The 23,213-nt window shown below is 37.1% G+C and overlaps 2 protein-coding genes across 24 annotated transcripts in view; both read right to left on the reverse strand.

Moving 5' to 3' along the window:
• LOC124642962 (phospholipid transfer protein C2CD2L) overlaps window positions 1-23,213 on the reverse strand; it is an 87,565-nt gene that overhangs the window by 56,250 nt on the left and 8,102 nt on the right. For 12 of the 20 annotated variants that reach the window (XR_006985844.1, XR_006985845.1, XR_006985847.1 and 9 more), the window contains exons 1-2: window positions 18,885-19,012; window positions 9,959-10,753 (exon numbers count right to left, since the gene is read on the reverse strand). Coding sequence is in view for 11 of the 20 variants with exons in the window: in XM_047181784.1 (XP_047037740.1) it covers window positions 9,959-10,585 (627 nt within the window). In the remaining 9 variants the exon portion in view is untranslated. Of the gene's footprint in view, window positions 1-9,958; window positions 10,754-18,884; window positions 19,014-23,213 lie in introns of those variants that run through there. The other 8 variants (XR_006985848.1, XM_047181785.1, XM_047181777.1 and 5 more) reach the window with 2 other exon arrangements.
• LOC124642961 (uncharacterized protein K02A2.6-like) lies at window positions 580-5,135 on the reverse strand. Of its 4 annotated transcripts, none has more exons than XM_047181774.1 (2): window positions 4,086-5,135; window positions 580-696 (listed from the first exon to the last, which is right to left on the reverse strand). In XM_047181774.1, the coding sequence occupies exons 1-2, from the start codon at window positions 4,955-4,957 to the stop codon at window positions 684-686; spliced, it is 885 nt and encodes a 294-aa protein (XP_047037730.1). In that variant the 5' UTR covers window positions 4,958-5,135; the 3' UTR covers window positions 580-683. The 4 variants fall into 4 exon arrangements, with proteins under 4 accessions (XP_047037730.1, XP_047037728.1, XP_047037727.1 ...); XM_047181772.1 differs by having other exon boundaries at window positions 2,645-5,135; XM_047181771.1 differs by having other exon boundaries at window positions 791-5,135.

Below are 23,213 nucleotides of genomic sequence, written 5' to 3' on the forward strand. Positions count from 1 at the left end.
TATTGGCGCAAATAGTTCTGAAGTAACAGACATACATCTGTTGTAACCTTATAGTATTGATTGAGAATACTTCTAAGTTTGTTTGTTTGTGTGTATATAGAGTATAATTTTATAAGGGACTTGTAGCTAAATCACATTCTTACGAGTCGATTGATTATATGGTCAAGCAACGCCTGGCGCGGTCTACCCGCTGATTGGTGTCCATCTCCAGAAGTCGAGTTAGTACGTATACTTAAAATATTTTTTCTGAAAGAATCGTTTCAAAAAGAGGTTTTATTTACTTATCAATCGTGCTATTATCCTAATATATGCGAAACCACTATATCTCGTCTGTCCGACTTTCTAGGCTTTTAAAACTACAGACAAATAGTTTTTGCGTAAAAGTAAGTACCTGAGAGAGAATATAAGCATCTTTTTATTCGGCTTCAGGAAGTAGTTTCTTTGGTACGCGGGTGGAACCGCAGTGTTCTGAACAGCTCAGTGTGCTATCCCAACTCCAATATTTAATTTTATTCCTTCATCAATTTGACACACTGATATGTTTGTGGGTAAATGGTGCAGAAATAAGAAGACGTGGGGTTTCGATGGATACTAGTTTAATACTGCCGTGCGCAATGACACCTTCACACAATGCGGTGCTACACATGAGTGAGCGAGATGCACATACACATCATTCCTCCACACTAATTTTGAAATCTGTAGACAGAATACTTAGTATTACAATTTATCAATTAATAACATAAACTTATAATTAACTTGTAATCTACTTATAAAATACTGAGTAATCTACCTTCTTCCTAACTCGCTGAGAACGTGCACGTGATAATTGCGGAGATGAATCCTGTGGCCTGGCCGAGGCTTGAGGAGCCTGGGCGTCTGGCATACAACTGACAGATTGGCGTACACCTTCTCGAGCTTCAGTACAAATTACATCGCTACCACTACTACTGCTTCCAGCAGCATTGCTAGAACCTTCCACGCTAGTAATAGTAACTGGCGCTGCCACCGTTTCTTCTTCCACCGGTTCCTCTGAATCTACACCTGTTGTGCTAACTGAATCCGACTCACTAATTAATTCGGATGTTGTTGGACTAAACTGAATTGTTGAAGTCGGTGAACTAGGAACGGGTGGAACCCCTGAAGGCATCGGTTCATCACAATCAATTGATCTTGCTATACCTTTATTTTTACACTCTAAAAGCTGATCAAGATGCCTAATACAAGATACACTTTGATCATCAACCACCACTTCATACATTCTTTTCCCTATCACTTTACTTATTACTCCTAATTTCCAAGCTTCTTTTCTACCACTGTACCACCGGACCCATACCCTGTCACCAATCACAAAGGCTCTGCTACTACATTCATTTTCCTTCGACATTGTTTTATGCGATTCATTTTCTTTTGGAAGTATTAAATCAAGCCGTGATCTCAGCTTCCGACCAAACATTAATTCTGCGGGCGAGTGTCCAGTAGTGCAGTGCTCTGTATTCCTATATTCAAATAAATAGCCTATCAATTTTTCACGTAACACATGTTGTGCAGAGTTTTCACTTAATATTATTTTCAACATCTTTTTACATGTTCTTACTGAGTTTTCCGCTTGACCGTTGCTACATGGATGGTAAATTGGAGTCGTCATGTATTTAATGCCATTATTGGAACAGAACAAATTAAATTCCTTTGAATTTATCTTGGGATCGTTATCTGAAACTAAAGTACAAGGTAAACCAAACACAGAAAAACATTGTTTCAGTTTTCTTATCAAAGATTGGCTAGTAGTATCATTTTGCATGTTAATACATTCTAACCATTTAGAGTATGCGTCAATCACTACTAGATACGTCTGTTGACGTATAGACAGATAGTCAATGTGGATGCGTTCCCACGGCGCGGCTGGACTCGGCCACGGCGCGGGCGCAGCTCGCGGCGGCGCAGGCCGCACGCTCGCGCAAACGTCGCATGCGCCGATACACCTCTCAATATCCTCGTCTATACCGGGCCACCACATCCTACTACGCGCATTACATTTCATTTTTACTATGCCTAAATGCGTGCTGTGCAGTTCGCGCAACATTCTTTCTCGCAGTGCCACTGGAATTACCACCTTATGACCCCGCATTAAAATACCATTTTCGTATTGCAAATCATTACGACATAAAAAGAAGGGACGAATAGACTCGCAAACAATCTTACGAGGCCAACCTACATTTGTATATTTAATGACGGTTTGAATAATTTTATCACTACAAGTTGCCTTCTTTAAATCCATTAACAAAACAGCTGGGTCGGTCACGTCTAAGAAATTCAGTGACAAATATGCGTCATATTCGCTATCTCCCTTGCACGCAGTATCCGCCACAGGTGCACGGGAAAAATAATCAGCGACTAAGTTATTATCACTTGATATATACTGAACTGTATAGTTGTATGCAGAAAGTATAATAGCGTATCTTTGTAACCGTAATGCTGTAGTTATCGATATACCCGTTTTATTATTAAATATTGATACCAGGGGCCGGTGGTCGGTCTTAAGAATAAATGGCTCGCTTCTTCCGTAAAGGTATTGATGGAAGTGTTTGACACCAAAAATGATCGCTGTCGCTTCTTTTTGTATTTGACTATAATTGCGTTCGCTTACCGAAAGCGACCGCGAGGCGTACGCTAATGGTCGCTCGCCGCCATCGCTGCCCCGTTGAGATAGGACAGCCCCGAGTCCATGCGGCCCGGCATCTACTGATAGCACTAGCTGCGCGCTCGGCTCGAAATGCGCCAGCACGCGCTCAGAGGCGAGCTCAGCGCACACGCGACGCACCGCGCGGCGCTGGCGCGCTCCCCACTCCCACCGCGCGCCACTGCGCAGCAACTGGTGGAGCGGGCTCATAATGCTCGATGCATTAGGAATAAAAACCCTGTAGTAGTTGACTACTCCTAGGAACCTCTTTACTTCCGTAATATTTGTCGGTTCCGGCGCATTTAATATTGCCTTAACTTTATCGCGGTTAGTACGTAATCCGTTCTTATCGATAATGTAACCTAAGTACGTTACATTATCCTTAAAAAACTCGCATTTGTCTTTCTGAAGGCGCAACCCCGCTTCATTTAACCTGCTTAGAACCTGTGCTAATCTCTTTATATGAAGTGCTTTTGTTGGCGCAGTCAAACAAATATCGTCTAACCATATACTAACTCCTTCGATACCCAACAATAAAACTTCCATTGCTTTTTGGAACAGGGCAGGAGCATTCGCAAGACCGTAAACTAGACGTGTATATTTAAATAATCCTTTTGGTGTGTTAATAGTAGTCAACTCCTGAGAATCTTCCGAGAGACAAAATTGATTATATGCATTTTTTAAATCTATTTTCGAATAATGTTCTCCCCCACCAAGCTTAGCAAACACTTCTTCAATCCTTGGTAGCGGGTACTTATCTATTATAAGGTCCTTATTAAGTGTGACTGAAAAATCACCTGCTATCTTAACCGTGTTATTATCCTTTAAAACCGGTACTATGGGTGTTGCATAACGTGAATTACTTACCGGAACTAGTATGCCCAAACTGACTAATCTATCTAATTCTAATTCTACCTTGTCTTTTAAGGCAAACGGTATTGGTCGGGCCTTAAAGAATTTTGGTACTGAATTTTCCTTTAATCGTAGGTGCACTTTAAATTTATTAAAACAACCAAGTTCATCTTTCCATAAGCTAGGAAACTGTTCCAATAATGCATTAACATCGTGATCCTGACTTATTTTATAAACATTTGTTAAAATTAAACCGAAAGTGGACATGAAATCGCGCCCGAGTAGGGGAGGGCCATTCGAGTCTACTACAAATATCTTAATTTCTTTCCTTTGTGCTTTATATTCGACAATAGGCTGGAAATACCCCAACGGCGAGATTTTATGTCCGTTATATAAACACATTTTAATCGTACAGTCAGTTAAGTTATAATGTGCAAACAGTTCTGAGTACATTCTATTTGATATGACAGAAACTCCAGACCCAGAATCTAACTCCATGGTTACATTTTTATCACCTACTTTAATGTCTAAACACAACGGTTTGTCTGTTACATACCTTATGTTAAAATTATGGCATTCCTTACAGCTACCGTCTGTTTCACTATCACTATCATCGCTTCCGATATTATTGACGCGAACACGGTTGGTTTGGTTTTTTTTATTACACACTTTCTTTAAATGCCCTTCTTTTCCACATTTTTGACACTTATAATTTTTGTAACGACACACATCCTTATCGTGACCTTTTAAACCGCATATAGAACAACGGCCAGCCTCACGACTTGCATCTCGTGTCCCCGCACGAGCGCCGCCTGCGCCGCTGCCACCGCCGCCGCGACGTGAACCGCCCTTGTATATTTTGTTCACCGGTTCTTCTTTTATGGCAGTGTCATCTGTGGACAACACCTTCCTGGCTTCTCTAGCGCATTCCGCTCGCTCAGCTATCTCCAACGCTTTGTTAAATTCCAACGTGGAAGCATTCTGCTCAAATAGCTTATCACGCTCGGGCCCCGCTCCTAAGCCCAGGACAAAACGATCCGTCAGGTTTGTGTCCAAAGCGGATCCGAAGTTACAGTAGCTCGCCAATCCTCGCAGTCGTGCAGCCCAATCGCCCAATGACTCGCCTGAGCTCCTCTTAGCTCCATAAAATTTGGCCTTGTCCGAAAATGAACATTGCTTCTGTTTGAAGTGAGTATCAAGCAGTTCCACCAGCTTCTTATAGTCCAGCGCCTCCAACTCGACCGGATAAGCCAAATTACGCACCAAACGATATGAGTCATCGGATAAATGTGTAATCAAGATTGCACTTTTATTCTCTTCCTTGACTTCGTTAACCTTCAAAAATTGGGTCAACCGCCCTTTGAAAATAGACCACTCGCCGGATTTATAATCAAACGTCGATAAATTACCCAAAAATGACTTCGCCATTTTTTATTTTTGTATGTGGGTAAAATCGTCCTCGTCGCCAATGATATGTTTGTGGGTAAATGGTGCAGAAATAAGAAGACGTGGGGTTTCGATGGATACTAGTTTAATACTGCCGTGCGCAATGACACCTTCACACAATGCGGTGCTACACATGAGTGAGCGAGATGCACATACACATCACACACACTATTCAATAAGACTCTAAACTTAAAACACATGGTGTTAATCGTATGAATGGGTTGGTCCGTCGGCACCATTTGCCCACGTGCACACAGCCGGGTCAAAGGTCTTGTACACAATAGTTAACACGATTCATGTTATTAGTTCAATTACGAAACCTTCGTTTCAATGTCATTTAAATTCTTTATATTGTAACGCGTCACCTTTGAAAAGTAGTCTGTAATCATCTCGAAAGTTATGAAGAAAAATTCGTTTAATACATACTAGGATTATTAAGCGAAATAGCAGTAGTAGAGTAGTCAGAAGCCAGTAAGTCTGACAACCAGTCTTACCATGGGGTGTTGTGTTGCACGGGTAACTGGCTTGAGGAGGTCAGATAGGGCAGTCGCCCCTTGTAAAGCACTGGAACTCAGCTGCATCCGGTTAGAATGAAAGCCGTCCCCATCATAGTTGGTAAAAGGCTCGGGAGATGATGATGCAAAATTTCCAATTATGTATTTAAATTATGTAGTATCCATTGACATTGAACTGTTTTAAATCCTTCAATAGACCTCAAAAAGTTTAATCATCTAAGTATTTTCAATGAAGAGTACGGTCACCCATCCATATAATGACAGCGGCATGCATAACCTCACAATTAAACGATGATATCATTATTACAAAATACCTACATTTAATAATTTAAACATTTATAGTAGTTGGGGTCGTAGTTCAAATAACAATGATAGATAATGTTATATGAATCATGAACGTTATTGGAATGAATACAATCGCTCTACTATATTTTTTGCTCATTCAGTAGCTTGCCGCTTTTCGAATGACACGTTAAACTGTAGGTCTCGGCTGTCATTGAACATCCTTGGCAGTCGTTACGGGTAGTCAGAAGCCAGTAAGTCTGACGCCAGTCTTACCAAGGGGTATTGGGTTGCCCGGGTAACTGGGTTGAGGAGGTCAGATAGGCAGTCGCTCCTCGTAAAGCACTGGTAATCAGCTACATCCGGTTAGACTGGAAGCCGACCCCAATATAGTTGGGAAAAAGGCTCCGAGGATGGTGATAAAAAGGGTAAAACCGGACCCTCTTACTAAGAAGGCTTACCGTATGTCCGTCCGCGAAACTTCTATCACAAGGCTGTCTCTCAAGAATGGTTACAGCAAGACAAAAAATACTAAAAACTAGAACAAAATCAATATTTCAGGGGGCTTTCTGCTGAGATACTGAGAAAGGACATAGGCTACATTTCTTATCCAGGTGCAGGATGTAATTTCCTCGAGATCGAGTGAAACTGAGGGGAACAGCTAGTGCTAATAAAAATGCGCAAGTAACTGTTTGGCTGTCTGTTACGCTTTCATGGTTTAGCCGCAGAACCGATTAACATAATTTGGATTTTCGTTTAGAGAAGCAACTGTATAAAGGGCAAGATATTTTGAGTATACTTACTTGTATGTACACTACTAGAGATATGTATAGAAATAATGAAATCCCTATTCGTTATATTCTGTTAGAATTACTTCATCCTTATTATTGACGGGTACAGAATATTAAAAAACAGTTTTCTAAGAACCATACACTTGATGCAAAAAATATGGACCACCTAATAATCGCGATTTTTACGTACTTTTACAATATTTTTGGCATATAAAAGAACTAATAGTCAGATGATGATTGCGGTCGAATTGAAAACTTCCTTCTTTTTGGGAAGTCGGTTACTAAAAACTCACAAATCTGGATTTTGTACAACTTACGATATGTTGTATTTTAGTAGGTACTGATGACTTAATACCACAAAAAGATAATAAAAACTACATTTGTAGGTACAAATATAAAGTTTACATAATAATATCATTATTTATATGCATAACGGCTTTTCAACATTTTTGCTCAGCTCACATTATAGTGGATCTATAAAAATTCTATGATCGCGTGTTTCAAACTAGTTTTAGCCAGTAATACTAGATTTTAGCGGCTAAATTGATGATAAGTCATTAGGAAGAATTTGTTAATTCCTGAGTATTTGACATTCTTTTTCGTATCGAGTGAGCTGCAGGTTTAATCACCTATAACAAGCCCTAGTGTCAGAATTCTCTCAAATCCGCCTGACGGCCTCTGACATGGAATAGTAACAATTCAACGATTAACTTTTTTAGCCAAGGTTTTGACCACGTCCCGTGGGTACAATTTCGTGCACCTGAATAAAAAGTAGCCTACAAATAATTTTTTTTTCACCTCTTTTATCCAAACAAACGTACTCTTCACAATAATATTACTGCAGATTTCGAACTACAGCATTCCTAAATAAATAATGACCAACTTAACACTACAGGCAGTCAACTTAAAAATACATTTCGAACAACCCTATACCGTATCAACAAGGTCTATTTTTGCACTGTCTATTTTCAGAGCCGCAAATATATTATTGTCGCAGGATGTGATGTCAACGACGTTCAGAAAAAGTGACTCAGTGAAATAGGAATGATTTTCTTGGTTTGGCTTAGGACGAATGACAAATGCTGTGATTTCACTCTGATTAGGTAAGTAACAACAATATATTAAAGCGTTTATTAACACTAACTATTAATTTATTTAATTTGATTTGACTATCTTAAAACAGACCAATTCTTAAGGATGTTTGTTCCTCTTTTAAGCAAAAACCATTTGATAGATTTTGATAGTTTTTTTGTCTGTGATTCTACATGATCTTCGCATGTTATTATCGTATGTATCAATACATACCGTATATAACTGTAATACCTATTATTTTTTTAAAAGAGTAAATATGGAGTTTCTTGCCCGTTCTTCTCCATAGGAAGCTACTTTTGGAATGGGCAACTAGAATCAAACCTATTTATAATTTTTGACGTTCATTAAAGGCCTAAATGAAATAAATGATTTGACTTTGACTTTTTGATGAAACTTTGCAGTAATTCAAAGCTAGCTATAATAATAAAAGCACATGGAATGATATAATAAAGTTTTATCTAAGATTTAAGTTATACGATAACTAACCTCGACATTTCATAAGGAAATAATTAAAAGAAGAGGAAGCCAACTTTAATTAATTTGTGCTTAAACTAGCTATAAACATTTTGATTACTATCAATAAAGCATGATAATATGCATAGGCTAGATAATAATTTACAGAATGGGAATATGCCTCTACATAGTCGATATTGATGAAGATTCTGCAAAAGCTTACGATATTTCGAATTCAATTAATGTTAACTTTATAATGTTCGCTCAAAGTCTCAAAGAAATCCCAATGTATACCAATAACTCACTTATCGGCTTCAGACAACCCGTTACAACTGCTAAAGGTGTTCAAATTACGGCCTCAGAGGACTCGCATTCAGAGAACGAATGCGAATAGACTATTCCAGAGTAACACAGGCTTTATTTTATCCAGTTACAAGCAATAGTTCCCACAGAACGCGAGTGAAACCGCAAGAAAACAGCTAGTACATAAATAAAATGCATCTAAAACCGAGCCCAAACACACATATGTTTCGAGCATACGTCAGGCGACCTCCGTCCAAGGCGAACGGTCTTGTTTTATTATTGTTTGTGTTGTATGTACGTAAGAGATAATCTGGGCTATCAAACGAAAAACAAGCTGTTTTCAGGTGAGCAATAAGAGGGTAAATCTAATTTGGGAGGTATTTTGTATACAATGCAATGTTTCGTTAATAAAATCAGTCGGAATTTTCGCGTGTTAAAGTGGTCTAAGCTATGGCTATTGCAAAATTGGTGTAGCCATTCATTTTATGCCATCGAACCATATACCACAGGCTTTTTGGCAAACAAGCCTTTTGGACATCCTAAAGACCCCATAAAAATCGCCTTAGTAGAGTACGATAGTCTTCTCATCATCAAAAGGTTCTTCTAAGATTCTTATTCCATAGTCTCATCTTTTGTTTTAAGCTTCTTTTCAACCAAAGAGCCAACTAACAAGAGAGGTACTTACAGCTTTTGTGTTCCTGATAATCTTTAACATAACAATCATCAACCATTGCGTTAATGCGTTTTTTGTCCGCGTTTCTGTCTAGCTAGATAGATAAGTCATTCTTAATGGTTTAAGTCCGTAACGACTGTCAAAGGTGTTTGGACAAGACCCCTTTTAAATTACCTTTTAAAATCGGGTCATTTTGGTTGCTAAGTTACTTGTAAAACATTTTTAACCGACTTCCAAAAAAGAAGGAGTTTTTCAGTACATAGGAGTCTTTTTTTATCAATTACTCAAAAACACCTGAAACGATTTGCAAAAATCTTTTTTGGCACTAATTTTTTTTTTTTTAATTTTAAAGTCTGTTTTCGGAAAGTTTCGCAATAATTTGCAAAATAGATTGAACACATTTGTTTGTTTATAAATAACGTTACACGAATCAATAACAGCCATGATATCTCAATGATATGTCGATACTAAATTACAGTCAGGTAGAATCAACATCGAGTCATCAGGAAGTGACTGAAAAAATTCCGAAGTCGTTTCGGCGAACACAAGTGTGCCACAAAACAGCTGGCAATGTATTTAGGAACATTACAAAGAATATATTCTAGTAATTGAAGATATCCTGTCTGTTTATTGAAGTTTTTTTTACAGTATTGGATATGGACATTGAAATTAAAGAGGTTGAATAAGATCTAGAAAGGGAAAGTGGTAAAATTGCTGATGAGTATAAAAATATATTATGGATAATACTTATGAGACGTAAAATTCAAACGGATATTAAGGATTTTGAAGTTTTTGATGATAATATAGAAATAGAAGTCCTCGCAGATCCTGCCACAAAAAGATAAATATAAACCAAGCTGTAATATAAACTTACCTCCTCCACGGACTTCTTGGAGAACTCGTTCATGGACACAATCCATTGCTGTACTAGTTCATTCACAATAACTAGATCATTATATAACCACGTCAATAGGTCGTTCACCCATTGCACACTCGGCGGGTCGGGTCCCGTACATGTTGGTACTAGCACGCTTTGATGCTTTTTTAACGTCAGCTGTTCGGGGCCTGGGGACATGCGGCCCAAGCGCCGCTTGTTCGGCGGGGTTGCCGGGACGAACCCAGTCGGCTTAGCAGGCTTAAACGAGGCACTTTTAACTTTAGCACTAGTAGCTAATACACTATCAGCACTGTTTATTATTTCGTTCGTTGTTTTTTTCGTCTCATCTGTCGTTGGCTTTTGTTTTGTGTCGACCTCGACAGCCTTATTGGCGAAGCGGGCGTACGCCCATTTCGCTATGCCGAGGAGCACGATGGAGAACAGAATCCATATGAAGATCAGCATGACTAGGTTGTCCATGGCTGTGTCCATGTAATCGAAGCTACATATGAGGTCGTCAACTGCTTCGGCTAGGTCGGCCATAGCTTTCCATGGTGTTTGCCACCACAGTGCGGCGTCCGCACCCGCCGCGCTCTTTTCGGTAACTGATTGGGAGCTAGGCATTTTTTTTCTATTTTCGAACGCACTATTTTGGGACGCAGCTCTATTGCGCTGTTTCTTTCTCTTTCTATTTTGGATGCGTTCAGGTTAAGAGTTAGTGGGAACACATTTCGTTCGTTCGTGTTTTTCGTGGTTTCAATGTCTCCGATTTATTTGCATGTTTTTGCGAATCTGTAACAAAATAAATATTTTCATTAATTCCCAAATATTTTCCAGAAAAATTATTGTATATAAGAAGTCTGTTAAGATGAACCCAACAATTAAGCATATGTAGGTCAAAAAGAGGTTTGCAAGGTTTAAAAAAGCCATTAAGTATCATGAACTTTACACACAATAAAAACGAACACACGCGCCCACGCTTTATAAAACGATAAGAATTGATTCTTATCGCAAAGTCATTTCAGTTTCAACCATAAAATGTTCACGGTAACTTTGCAAGAAAATGAGCAGGTATAATGGCGGAAAACAGTTTTTTCAAAATCGGGAAAAAAATCAATAAATACAGTAGTAATGCTTAAGAAATATAGAGATACTTGTATATTTTGTACCTACTAGATGTTCCCCGTGTCCCGTTTGAACTACTTCCCGCATCAGGTTAAAAATCAACCCACGTCTTCCTTTCCCAGGTTCTAGATTAACAATTCCTTTTATTTATATAAATTTGCGCAATAAAACTTATTTTCTTTCTTTCTTTTTTTAAATTGGGTCAGTAGTTTTGACGTGATAGTCGTACAGACAATCAGAGGTACTTTCGCATTTGTAATACATAAGTGTTAGTAATCATGCTAGAGTGGAGACCACGGACTAGCAAGCGTAGCGTAGGGCGTCCACCGACAATATGAACAGACGACCTTATAAAAGCCGCCGGTAGACGCTGGATGCAGGTCGCCTCCACCAGGTATCTGTGGAGATCTAAGGGGGAGGCCTATGTTCAGCAGTGGACGTCCTATGGCTGAGATGATGAGATAATGAATCATGAAAAAATCGTCATCATGAAAAAAATTATGAATCCAATCCTCCTATAAAAATCCTCAATAAAATTTAAAACACAATCTTCAATGAAAAATGCCAACGCATAAGTTTTCCGTGGCCCACAGTATAAACCGTGTACTCACATTTACTGAGACTAACAATGGCCTGTTAGCCATTGTCTTGTGATAGTGTAATACATAGCTATTGCCGTGGTCGCGCTTCAGTGATCCGATGATGTAACTACTTAATGTCTTATGAAGTTAGAGATGTGCGTTTAAAATTTAAGGTCTTGTTGAAATACCTAAAAGTCAAAGTTTTTTTTAATTTCTAATAGGCCTGTAAGAGTTCTTTCGAAACGTCAAGCTTGTTGCACGGTTTGGAGGAGGCAAAGAGTGGGGTTTTGGAGAAGAACCGGTAAGAAACTCCATCTTGTATTTGGAACCTTTTTTTTCTACTTTTATCACAAGGTCTTTTATTTCTATGTAGTTTTTTCCGACTTCCAAAAACTGAGGAGTTGAGAGTTTTGGAGCATCTGCCTACTTGACTTCCTCAACCCAGTTACTCAGGCAACCCGTTGATATGGCTGGTTAACAACTTTCTGTCTTCTGACTACACGTAACAACTGCCAAAGATGTTCAAATGATAGCCGAGACCCACCAATTAACATGCCTTCCGAAACACAGAGGACCTCGTCATGAAAAGGTGGTCACCCATCCACAGACAGCAAACGTTGCTTAACCTTATGATCAACCCGTGCTGCTACTTATCCACGAACTCAAAGTCAAAACATCTCACTCCATTTGGGCTTTTCCAAGCCCTTATGAACGTCAAAAATATATAAATAAGTTTGATTCTAGTTGCCCATTCCAAAAGTAGCTTCCTATGGAGAAGAACGGGCAAGAAATTGCATGGTTACTCAAAGAAGACATGAGTACTTATATTCGTAAATTCTGCCTAAACTTTATAATGACTTTAACCTTGTTCAGTTCTTAGACAGATTGTTTAATTGGCTCAATGGGAATTGGATTAGCGCTGTGATTAGCAACTACAAACAGAACTTACGTAATTGTATTAATTAGCGAATTCTAACCTAACAGCCATTATCACTGTTAGCTTGAAAGAATTCAGGGCTGAAATGAAAATGGTATTCGTAAGGCAAATGATTCATGATAACTCGGATTTTGACACAAAAACTTGGCAGTCAGATTCAATTGAAGATTTGTATGCCATTGCACTTCTTCCATAAATAAGTTTTTTTTATTTCAATTTGGGCCATTTTTTTCTCAAATAACCAACAAGATACTCACATCTATGTGTAGGTAAGTAGTAAATACTATTTAGACCTTAATAATTTTGTTATTTTTCCTATCTATTCCTCTCCATATGTCGTCATTTCACAAGTACATTATTTCCAGCCATATGGTGTCACGCAAATCATTTCCTTCTCGTCTTAAAACCTAGCACAATAATTAATATTGGGAAAAGGCTAGACAGACCAATGCAAGGAGATTTGCACCAATGCAAAAATCGATAACAGAGAGTCACATTTTGACCACGAGCTCTTACTAACGAATCTGACGATGCTCAGACAATGAAATCATTGTCAAATTGAGTCATAATATTCTAGGAGTCGAAGCGGCACAGTTCTGCCAGACAAATCGACCTAATTGTTATTATCGCAACATTTGACCTCGGTAGGGTGACCATGATTATATTCCGCTACGATAACATAGATGGAAAAATATTTTCAAAGCACCATTTGCTTTTTCGGAACGGGTCTCCAGTCTAAACGGATGCAGTAATAGAGTATTACATGGAGGAACTAACCTCCCTAACCCAGTCATAGTGACAGTCTCATATGCAGTTGACAGCTGTCAATTTTCAAGGGATGATAATGAACTGACAACTGACTGTACCCGGGTAACCCCTTTGTGAGACTGGTTGTCAGAAATCCTGGCTTCTGACTACGTGCAAGGATTGCTAAAGTTGTTCAATGACAACCGGGATCCTCGAATGACTTATCTAATACCTACTAAAACGAGGACATATCCGACTTATTCAGACTATATGGTGACCCTACAATGAGCAATAGCTTTGAACTATGTTCCGGTTCGCTCGAAATAAATTTGATTAAACTGATATCAGTGAGTGTTATATTACCTCCATAACAGAGCCACAATTAATGGTCGTATGCTTAATTATTCCCATGATTCATGGCTTTTTTCGACATGGTTGTCGCTTGCACTTTTTAAGAGTTAGTCATAGTTACCTTCTGCAATAGATTACTTAATTAATAGTTCTACGTAACTTCTGATGTTAAGGTTAGTATGTTTATCTTTACCTACTACTTCTGAAGCGAATTTGATGAAAATAAGGAAAAATTATGACGAATAACATTAACATTTTTGAGGTAGTTTCATTTTTACTTTTACACCACGAAACAGAATGAACAAGCCCGTGATCCCTGTCCCTGACTAAGAACTGTTCTACTTGAATAATACCAAAATTTCGTCTAATCAGACCACATCTAAATCTATTTAAAATCACGGTCCAAAAACAGACACCAATAGCGGTCAAAGTAACTACTCCTTTTTTGAATTAGGATAAATAAGTACAGTATTGTTATAATTTAATTTTACGTTTAATACTAACATTAGCACTAAGTATTAGGTCATGCTTCGAACAAATAAAGTCATGTTCAATAGTATGCGTCAGTCAACTGACAAACGATACTCAGTCCTGTCAGACAGGGCACTATTACGTGTTCCTACTGAGTTAAATAAAGTTGTGATGCCATTTTATATTTATTGAATTCATATTTTTTTCCACATGGTACATATCAAGCCCATTCATCGGGATTTATTCACCAAGGCTTAATTCTTGCTGGCTTAACTAATTTATCGTAATAGAAAATAACCCAAAAATACATTTGTATGTATAAGTAGATACTATAGGTTTTTTTGGAAATACATTCAGACTGTTTGCCAATTTGCATAAAACTGGCCCTGAATGCTGATCATTTAAGAGGCTCAAAAATTTTATTGCGATCTAATTAGTAGGCTGTTAACATGAACTTTATTCCTAGCCTATGTTATCCAAGATGCTGCAAGGATTTTGTTGAATAAATATTCTCATCCAAAGATAAGAAACAGATAAAAATCTGCATTTATAACGCATCATTTCACATAACTACCTGTTTTAATTATTTATTAATGCATCACATCAAATGTCATAGCGATTTCTTATGTCAACACAATTGCTATTGCTATACCGATACTTAATAAGACCCGACCTTGAATGACATCATTGAGGTCATAGATTAACAGCTGAATTTTTAATCTATGCGCACTAAATTTTAATTAAGTTTCGTCTGTAGTATGGTCGTCTGCTGGTTTTAAATTAATTAATCAATGCTGTGAACTTTGCTAAATACCAACGTTTGTTTGGTGAAACTGATATTGGTGGAAACAACCAATGATGTTTGAGATAAGGAGTCTATTAATAAAATTTAGTACCGAATTGAAAGGCACATACACGTTTACTAAATTAGATGGGATCTGGTCATTTGCGCTAATAATAATAATCCTTATAATTCAGTAAGTGAGTTGGCGAGTCTCCACCTGCCATTTTAACATGTATTTAATACATTGTCATCGGCAGGTGCCATAGTTCCCGTAGTTCCCCCATTCCTAGTCCACTAGCATCCCATCACAATAGCCCAAGTAGTTTTCATCCATAGTTAGCAATAGTTTAGCACAGAACCGGGGATTGTCCTTAGGTACATTTCTATAGTGTATACAGGGATAATCGTCGGTTTTGTGACACCATTTCATTAAAGTTGTCTCAAAAGGGCTTCAGCGTGTTGGCTTCGGCCCCACGTTCGCCTCTCAAAAATCCGGGACTCTGTAGTCCCGAGGTCAGAAAGAGACATACAAATCCTATATTATAATTTATTGTCAAAAATATAAACCTCCGTGCGTTTTACGTACACCACTACTACCAAAGAATGCATAATTTACTAACATGCAGGATGCCTAATTTACATTGTTTTAATGCCTCCTACTGCACATCTTTAAAGGCAACTCATAATTTACATTACCTATGCAAAACCCACAACCGTGTATTTACACTATAATATTATAAAGATATAATAAGAAGATAGAATAAAGGCTCCGAAACTAATGAACCGATTTGGAAAACTATTTCACTGTTGGAAAGCTACATTCTTCCCGAGTAACATAGGCTATATTTTATCCCGGTACGGGCAGCAGTTCCCACGGGACGTGGGCAAAACCGCAGGAACACGTCTAGTCTTCAATATAATGCTACCAAAATGTATTTCATTGCAAAATACAATGACATCATATCAAACCACGAAGGTTATGCTAAAAATAGGTATTACTACTTATTTATGCCTCCGTAATTAACAACTACAATTTGTCCTGATTAGAATAGATATAGCTAATTAAAAGGTTCAGTAAAATTGTTAGAAAAAACGAAGGTTTTTTAACTTGTAAAGTGTTGGTAATTACCTAAGAGTAGATAGCACACTGCAGACTAAATAGTCGGCCGATAGTTGTCCCTATCTATACTAATATTATAAAGCTGAAGAGTTTGTTTGTTTGTTTGTTTGTTTGAACGCGCTAATCTCAGGAACTACTGGTCCGATTTGAAAATTTCTTTCAGTGTTAGATAGCCCATTTATCGAGGAAGGCTATAGGCTACTTTTTATCCCGGTACCGGAAGTAGTTCCCACGGGATGCGGGTGAAACCGCTGGCAGAAGCTAGTGGTTGATAAATTCTACTCAAAGTTTTCAGTTGGTCCGATACCTGACCGGACAAATACCTAATCGTTGCTACGTTTCCATTCAATCTTTCCAAATCTTTTTTCAATACTGAAAATATAATGTTACTATCTATTCCAATAGGTATGCGATTGAGTCTTCAGTGTATTTTATGTTAGCTTGCCTATATGTGGGGGCTTGATATTAGCAATGTGTTAAACTATTGTTACTATCTTGTCGTGTTATAAGACTGTAATTCTTCCTAGAATATATAAATAAATAAAATTCATCCGCCTACTGATTTGTGAGCCCAAACCAACTATCGGCCGACTAAAAGTTTGTAGTGCGCGTACTCTTAAAGGTTTGTTAACATGCAAACCTATAAAGTGATGTAATTTAACAGTTTGTATTCGACCTTGGAGGTTATGATTCAGTTGTAGTGATAAGGGCTTTTAGAAGGATGTTATAGCGAGCTAATTAATGTGCCATTAATTTGTAGTTTAGCATTGTTTTTGTATGACTAAGAATTCAATGATGTCTCATATGTATAGGATATTGGCGTGATATTCTGTACTTGAGTGCAATTTGAATAATTTAAAACTGTTCCTATATATGAGACTGTAATAGGGTAAAACCTCAATATATACTTATGTAATTTACAGGATACAGGCTGTAAAAATTATTAGATTTTCTGAAATCAACTTATTTTTATAAATCACGTTTAAAATTTTAAAGGCCTAATCTTGTCTTTGGCCACTTATATAATTTAAGCACTCAAATATGTGTCACCTACCCATGTTTTATGAGTATACAACGCCATGAACTAATTATAATTAGTATCACAAAAAATATCCCAAAAACACAAAATAAAAAAACCGATAACTCCAATACCACATGCACTATGCAGTTACCCAGTTTTATCAAAGACCAATTGGCGTTTGAAAATAAACGTAGGTACGGTAATCAGCGAAAACCACTCGGCGATAAGAAATAATGACCACGATATGTTTTGTTTACATTATGTTATGTCAATGTTATGGGAATCGCGGCTTTTCATGATAAAATGATAAAGTTGAGTACCTGTATCTATGTAAGTAGGTATATTTATGTATAACACGGTAATTGATTTATGAAATTAACTATACTCATAATTATGTATGTATAAAAGCTCCGAAAGTACTGACTCGGTTTATAAGTTAAAACTAAAGTAACGGAGCAAGGGAAGAAGTTTCCTCGTGCAAACAGCTAGTTAATGCATAAATATGTATTTAATAATTAACGTAATTCTGGTATGTGTAGGTACCTCGTTAATTAAAACATAAATTTCAGTTCGCGTCAATTAACTATGCATATCTGAAGTTAGCTGTTCACCCGCATGCGCTTTAGTTTTACACATTTTTGGACTATTGTGTAGTCAATAGTAGCCACCTTCGAACAAGCAAAGCTTTTAGTCAAGTTCTGTATGAAAAAAAAAATGCGTAAGGAGTCAAATGGCAAAAGCACTTAAGTAATTGATCTATCCTTGACAAAATGCTAACATTGAACTACCCAAAACCTCTGACTGTTGACTTTTAATAAAATCACTTGAACTTTTAACTTTAATCTAGAGCATTTGAGCACAAGGTTGAGATGACAGGTTCAAAACATAAAGAGTAACCTTTGAGATTACAGTTGTCGTCAAATAAGTTTGCCGGTCTGAAGTTGGCTCTTATGTGATGTGACAAAGGGGTTATACACATGGATTAAAATCCTTACTTGTTATATTATGCGAAAGTATATTAGATTCAATGTAAATTGTTCAGTACACAGATATTATACAGCCTGACAAAGGATGACTATTTTTATCCATGTGAAAAAGAAATCTTTGGGAACGCAAGTGAAACCGCATACAGCAGTTAGTTAATACATACTACATTGACATAAACCTGCAAGTATGATATGAACTGATTAGGTACTGATAATACTGTGATGACAACCTTCATTGATAAAGTAATAATGCGCTAAAACACCCCTGATTTGAACTTAACTGGTTTATTATTAAACCATGCTATGTTATTTAATAAAGGTAAATAAACTACTTTTAAGTATTATAAAAATATCATAAGGGTTTCGATTTTTCATTTGGGGAAAAAATGCCTAAAAAATGTACTGAAGACTTTTTGTTCAAGGGCACTACTTCCAGCATGTGGATAAAAAGTAGCTCACGTCTTTTCTCAGGCTGTACCTTTATGGATAAAAAAGTAGCCTATATTTTGGACTGACATAGTATGTTACTGACGAGTTTCATCAGTTATTGCGTGAAAGAGGTGCAGACGTATATTACATGCACAGTTTCGCATTTATATTCCTACATTAGTAGGATTGTGGTTAAAAAGTAGACACCAAATAAAACCTATCTACACTTTAATATGTATCTGATCAAAACGCAACGAAGTTTAAGTAATTTGAAGGCTATTTCAAACGAATTTTTAAGCTAAAATACCAAAATGCACCTAAAACAAGTAATTTTAAAATTACATCAAGCGAATAAAAACACAAAATCTCACCTTTTGTTATTTCGTAAACTGACACAGATCATCGATATATTTAGTATTATGTAAACAAACACTGAATAACTGGTAACATGACTGTGCACGGCCGATATCGAGCGGAGACTGAGTCATTTTAAAACTTAGCTCTTAGCTCACGTATTTTTTTTAGTTTTAAGCTAAAGGTTACATACATTTAAAACCTTTTTGGTACAGTTTTAAAGACTTGAAGATAACTGCTTGGATAATCGTTTCATTGATCTTTTACTAAGATCAACATCTCTTTGATCGATTTACTCAACTCATCACGCATACTCAAATTTCAAACTTTGTAATTCTAGGCACAGATGGTCTAGGTTTGCTCAAGAAAAATTAAGAAATACCTATAAATGAAATCTGTCTTGTTTGTTTAATCAACTTATTACCATTCTGAAATATTTGATTTAAAGAATAAAATATCAATGAAAATCTGTCTTATTTGCTTGTTCAATTTGTAAAAACATTTTTGACCATTTACAGTTTTACAAAGATTAAGACAAAAGAAAGGACATACCTACGATTTTTCATAACACTGATCTTGATTTATTATTTTCCACAACACCAAAAAATCCACGGGAAACCGCTATTATTACACCACAGTTCCATCAATATGTACACAGCCGTGAAAATCTAAGCCAACCTTAAAAGTTCCCACGCTGAATTGCATAAGCATTCACTAACATGTTAATTTGGTCTCTATCTCTTTAGCATTAGAGATCATTATTGCTTGTAATGCAGTTCTGATGCATATCGTGTATGAATGCACTACATTGTACGTTGCTTCGCTTTCCTGAGCAGGGAAGTGGCCTGAAATGTTTTCAGCATGTAGTTTGTAGAGCAAAAAGTTTTTTTGTTTAATATGACTAGCCTACGTGCTATCTAAGGTTCTGTATAAAAAGGTTAAAATAGCATCCAATATTATAGTTATCGGCACGGATAATGAGCTGTCGGCGGAAGAGTGGGCCGAGTGGGGATCGCTTTGCGCACCATACACTTAATAAACCAATAAATCACTTCTGCGCAGATGAAGGTCAGGGCTCAATATCCTTGCCGATGATTATACTGACTGTCCGTCTGTCACCAGGCTGTATGTTATAATCTTTCATGACCACTGTTGGCTAAAATAATATCGTCTATCACACAAAAAAAATGAGTTTCTTGCCCATTCTTCTCCATAGCTACTTTTGGAATGGGCAACTAGAATCAACCTTATTTAGGTATATTTTTCACATTCAATTAATGGGAGCTTGAAAATGCCTTTTACGTAGTTAACTCTTAAAATAAATAAAAAGAGTGAAATAAATGATTTGACTTTAGTTTAGTTTTACTAACTATTAAGATTAACTTAAGATTACTATTAAGCAAATCATTTATTTCACTCTACTAAATACTTAGTAGTTTTTATTTACCATATTACGGTATCCTAAAAAAACTACACAACTTTATTACTCATAATAAGCACTAAAAGCATGACCTCACGTCTATACAGCCAACATAATGACATCACCATGCATGAGAATATCCCCTAAAATCAAGGTGCCCATTCACAGTACTAATCATTTCATAGAATCGCTACTTTGGCGCTAAATTCTTTGTCCTTGGTCTAATTTCATGAATGGTATTCTTTAACTTGATTTAAGATTTTCGTGGTAATTTTCGCACCATGTATGAATCAATAATATCTTATTAAAAAACTGCTTTATTCACACACTTTTAGTCGGCCGATACTTTGATGTAATTCATAAATCAGTATGAAGATGAATTAAACATTACAGAGATCAGGTAAAAATTTTGATTACAATCAAAATTTTCAGGCCAGCAGTGCACTTTATAACGATCAGGTATCTGGTTGGTCAATTAAAAAGTTTAATTGGATACACTATTATGAAAATAACTACGAATTTTAGAACTAAGAATTTTAGAATGGGACTTATAGGGGTCAATTATCGGCAGACAGCTGAGTTTGCAGTGTGGGGGCTTTAAACATTTTTGCTGTGAAAAAGCTTCATTTAATTTGGTTTTCATAACTTACAGAGTCGGGAAACTGTCATGTAGCACAGGACAAAGGAAAATACGAAAATACTAGAGTTAAGTGTCCTGGCAAAATACCAAAAACGCTAAAATGACAAATTGATGCGTTCCTGAACAAAAGACTAACATAATTTGGATGTGGACCCGTTTTTATGCTGCAGTGTTTTTGAAGTTGAAATTCACCTTTTAGACTGAGTTATTTATCGATATATGTTCTTTTGGTTATTTTTTTAAATTAAATGGTTTGTGTTGGTAAATGTTAATTTTGAAAAAAATACCTGATGTTTCTTGTTATCATAACCTTGAAAACAATAAGGTTTACGCTACCAAAATTAAAATAATTAACCAGTTTTATACAAAAAAAACAGAATAAGCAATGTACAATTATTTAACACGGAACACTACATACATTACATTACCACAAAATACACCATTAAAACCTTTTCACGGTCATAGACAACATTTTAACCTAATAGGCAGTAAAACCTCCAACAAAAAAAAAAGAAAAAAAGCGCGCGCAAAGGTTACGTAAGAATGACATCATGGCGGTCGATGACGTCACAAGTCGGGTTGATAACCCAAGAGACTCAAAGGCAAGCCCAATTGATTTTTCTGTCGACATACATAAATATTTAATTCGGAAATTACACAGCTTTTACTTGGACTCCATTATGATTGACATTAACAAATATTGAATTGCTCTTTCGGAAAGTAACTATGTCAATTTTGTTATAACTTAGATTAATCATATTTGTATGAAAAGGGTAGGTAAACAGTTTATCGAGCACAGTTTTTATACTAAATACTATTCTACCCTAACAATTTCCTGACTTTTTTGGGGTCGTGTTCCATGGCTTCCATCCGGAGTCCAGCTGTCTACCAGTTCTGTTCTTGGAGCGACTGCCTATCTGATCTCCTCAACCGGAGCAACCACAGCAACCCTAAGATATGACTTGGTAAGACTGGTAGACAGCCTATCTCGCTCCTGACTTCCCACAACAACTATGTGAAGGCCAAAGATGTGACAGTTTAAGCCCACAAAAACATGCCTTCTTGTTTTTGAAACACGGAGGAACTCGTAATGACATAGATGGTCACCTATTCACGAAAAGACTGCACAGTTTGTGGCTCAACTTTTCACTTAAGTCTTACCGAAAAGGCATTTTCACAGTTATAAGCAGGATGGCAGCTCTGAAATGGATATTTTCGGTGTTATATAATGAAATTGTAATAGACATATGTGTTGCTGGGAAGTTAGTTCTTCACTGCTTCTTCTTTGCATCCATAACACTAGGAAGTGGTTTTAGGGGTGGCCTACTTTCAATAAACGTTTTTGATTTTGACTTTAAGACACTTTCTTACTTATCCACGAGGTCTTCAAAAGTCTACCAGCTCAACAATGTGAATGACTCCGCTGTGACCTGCTGGCCTTGGACTGTAGACACGCCTTTCCATCTAATTTAATATTGAATAACTTACACGTGTCTTGTATGTTTGGAGTGTAGCAGTAGAGGCTTTTTTTGTTTCTATGGTGTTAAGTTATAGTTAAGTTATAGTATTGTATGATTTGAAGTTTTGAAGACCTGGGGCCTTACACGATGCGTGTGGAAAACCTGAGCGGAAAATCGGTTATTGTGAAAGCGCTCTTATCTATCTACTAGCTTATGCCAGCGGTTTCACCCGCATCCCGTGGGAACCACTGCACGAACCCGGATAAAAAGTAGCCTATAGCCTTCCTCGATAAATGGGCTATCTAACACTGAAAGAATTTTTCAAATCGGACCAGTAGTTCCTGAGATTAGCGCGTTCAAGCAAACAAACACTCTTCAGCTTTATAATATACGGTACGGGAAGTCGTTTCCACGGGATGCGGGTGAAACCGCTGGCAGAAGCTAGTTAAATAATATTTTAACATCAACGCATGCGACACTACTACTTACATTTTCTTAGCCGTTCTTAAAACTTGCAAAGACAAAAGAGAGTGGCAGCCTCTTGAGACCAAAGTGTTCGTCACACTTCAGAAAAATAAGATATACTCAAGGAGGCCGTCTGTCTACCCTTAAAGATTGGAGTTTGACATGAGGAGGATCTGATATTAATAGAAATACTTCTGTCGTGTTTTTATGGAGGCTGTATTTAGAAGTTACAAAACCTTATTTTATGGAGTTGTATCAGAGATTACATAATTCCATCATACACCCTTGCATCGGAGAGCACGTAAATGTCGGTCCTGTGCCTGATCTCTCTCCGGTCTCCGGTTATAAGACTGAAGGAATA

The sequence above is a fragment of the Helicoverpa zea genome, chromosome 26, assembly GCF_022581195.2.
Source record: "Helicoverpa zea isolate HzStark_Cry1AcR chromosome 26, ilHelZeax1.1, whole genome shotgun sequence".
In the NCBI taxonomy this organism is placed as follows: Eukaryota; Metazoa; Arthropoda; class Insecta; order Lepidoptera; family Noctuidae; genus Helicoverpa; species Helicoverpa zea.

What these genes read in the sequence shown, in the direction of transcription:
- LOC124642961 (XM_047181771.1), bottom strand. Translation starts at nt 4,957, where the DNA reads ATGGCGAAGTCATTTTTGGGTAATTTATCGACGTTTGATTATAAATCC. An exon ending in CTCAGCGAGTTAGGAAGAAG is followed by an intron (nt 697 to 790) that starts GTAGATTACTCA and finishes TTCTGTCTACAG; the next exon opens with ATTTCAAAATTAGTGTGGAG.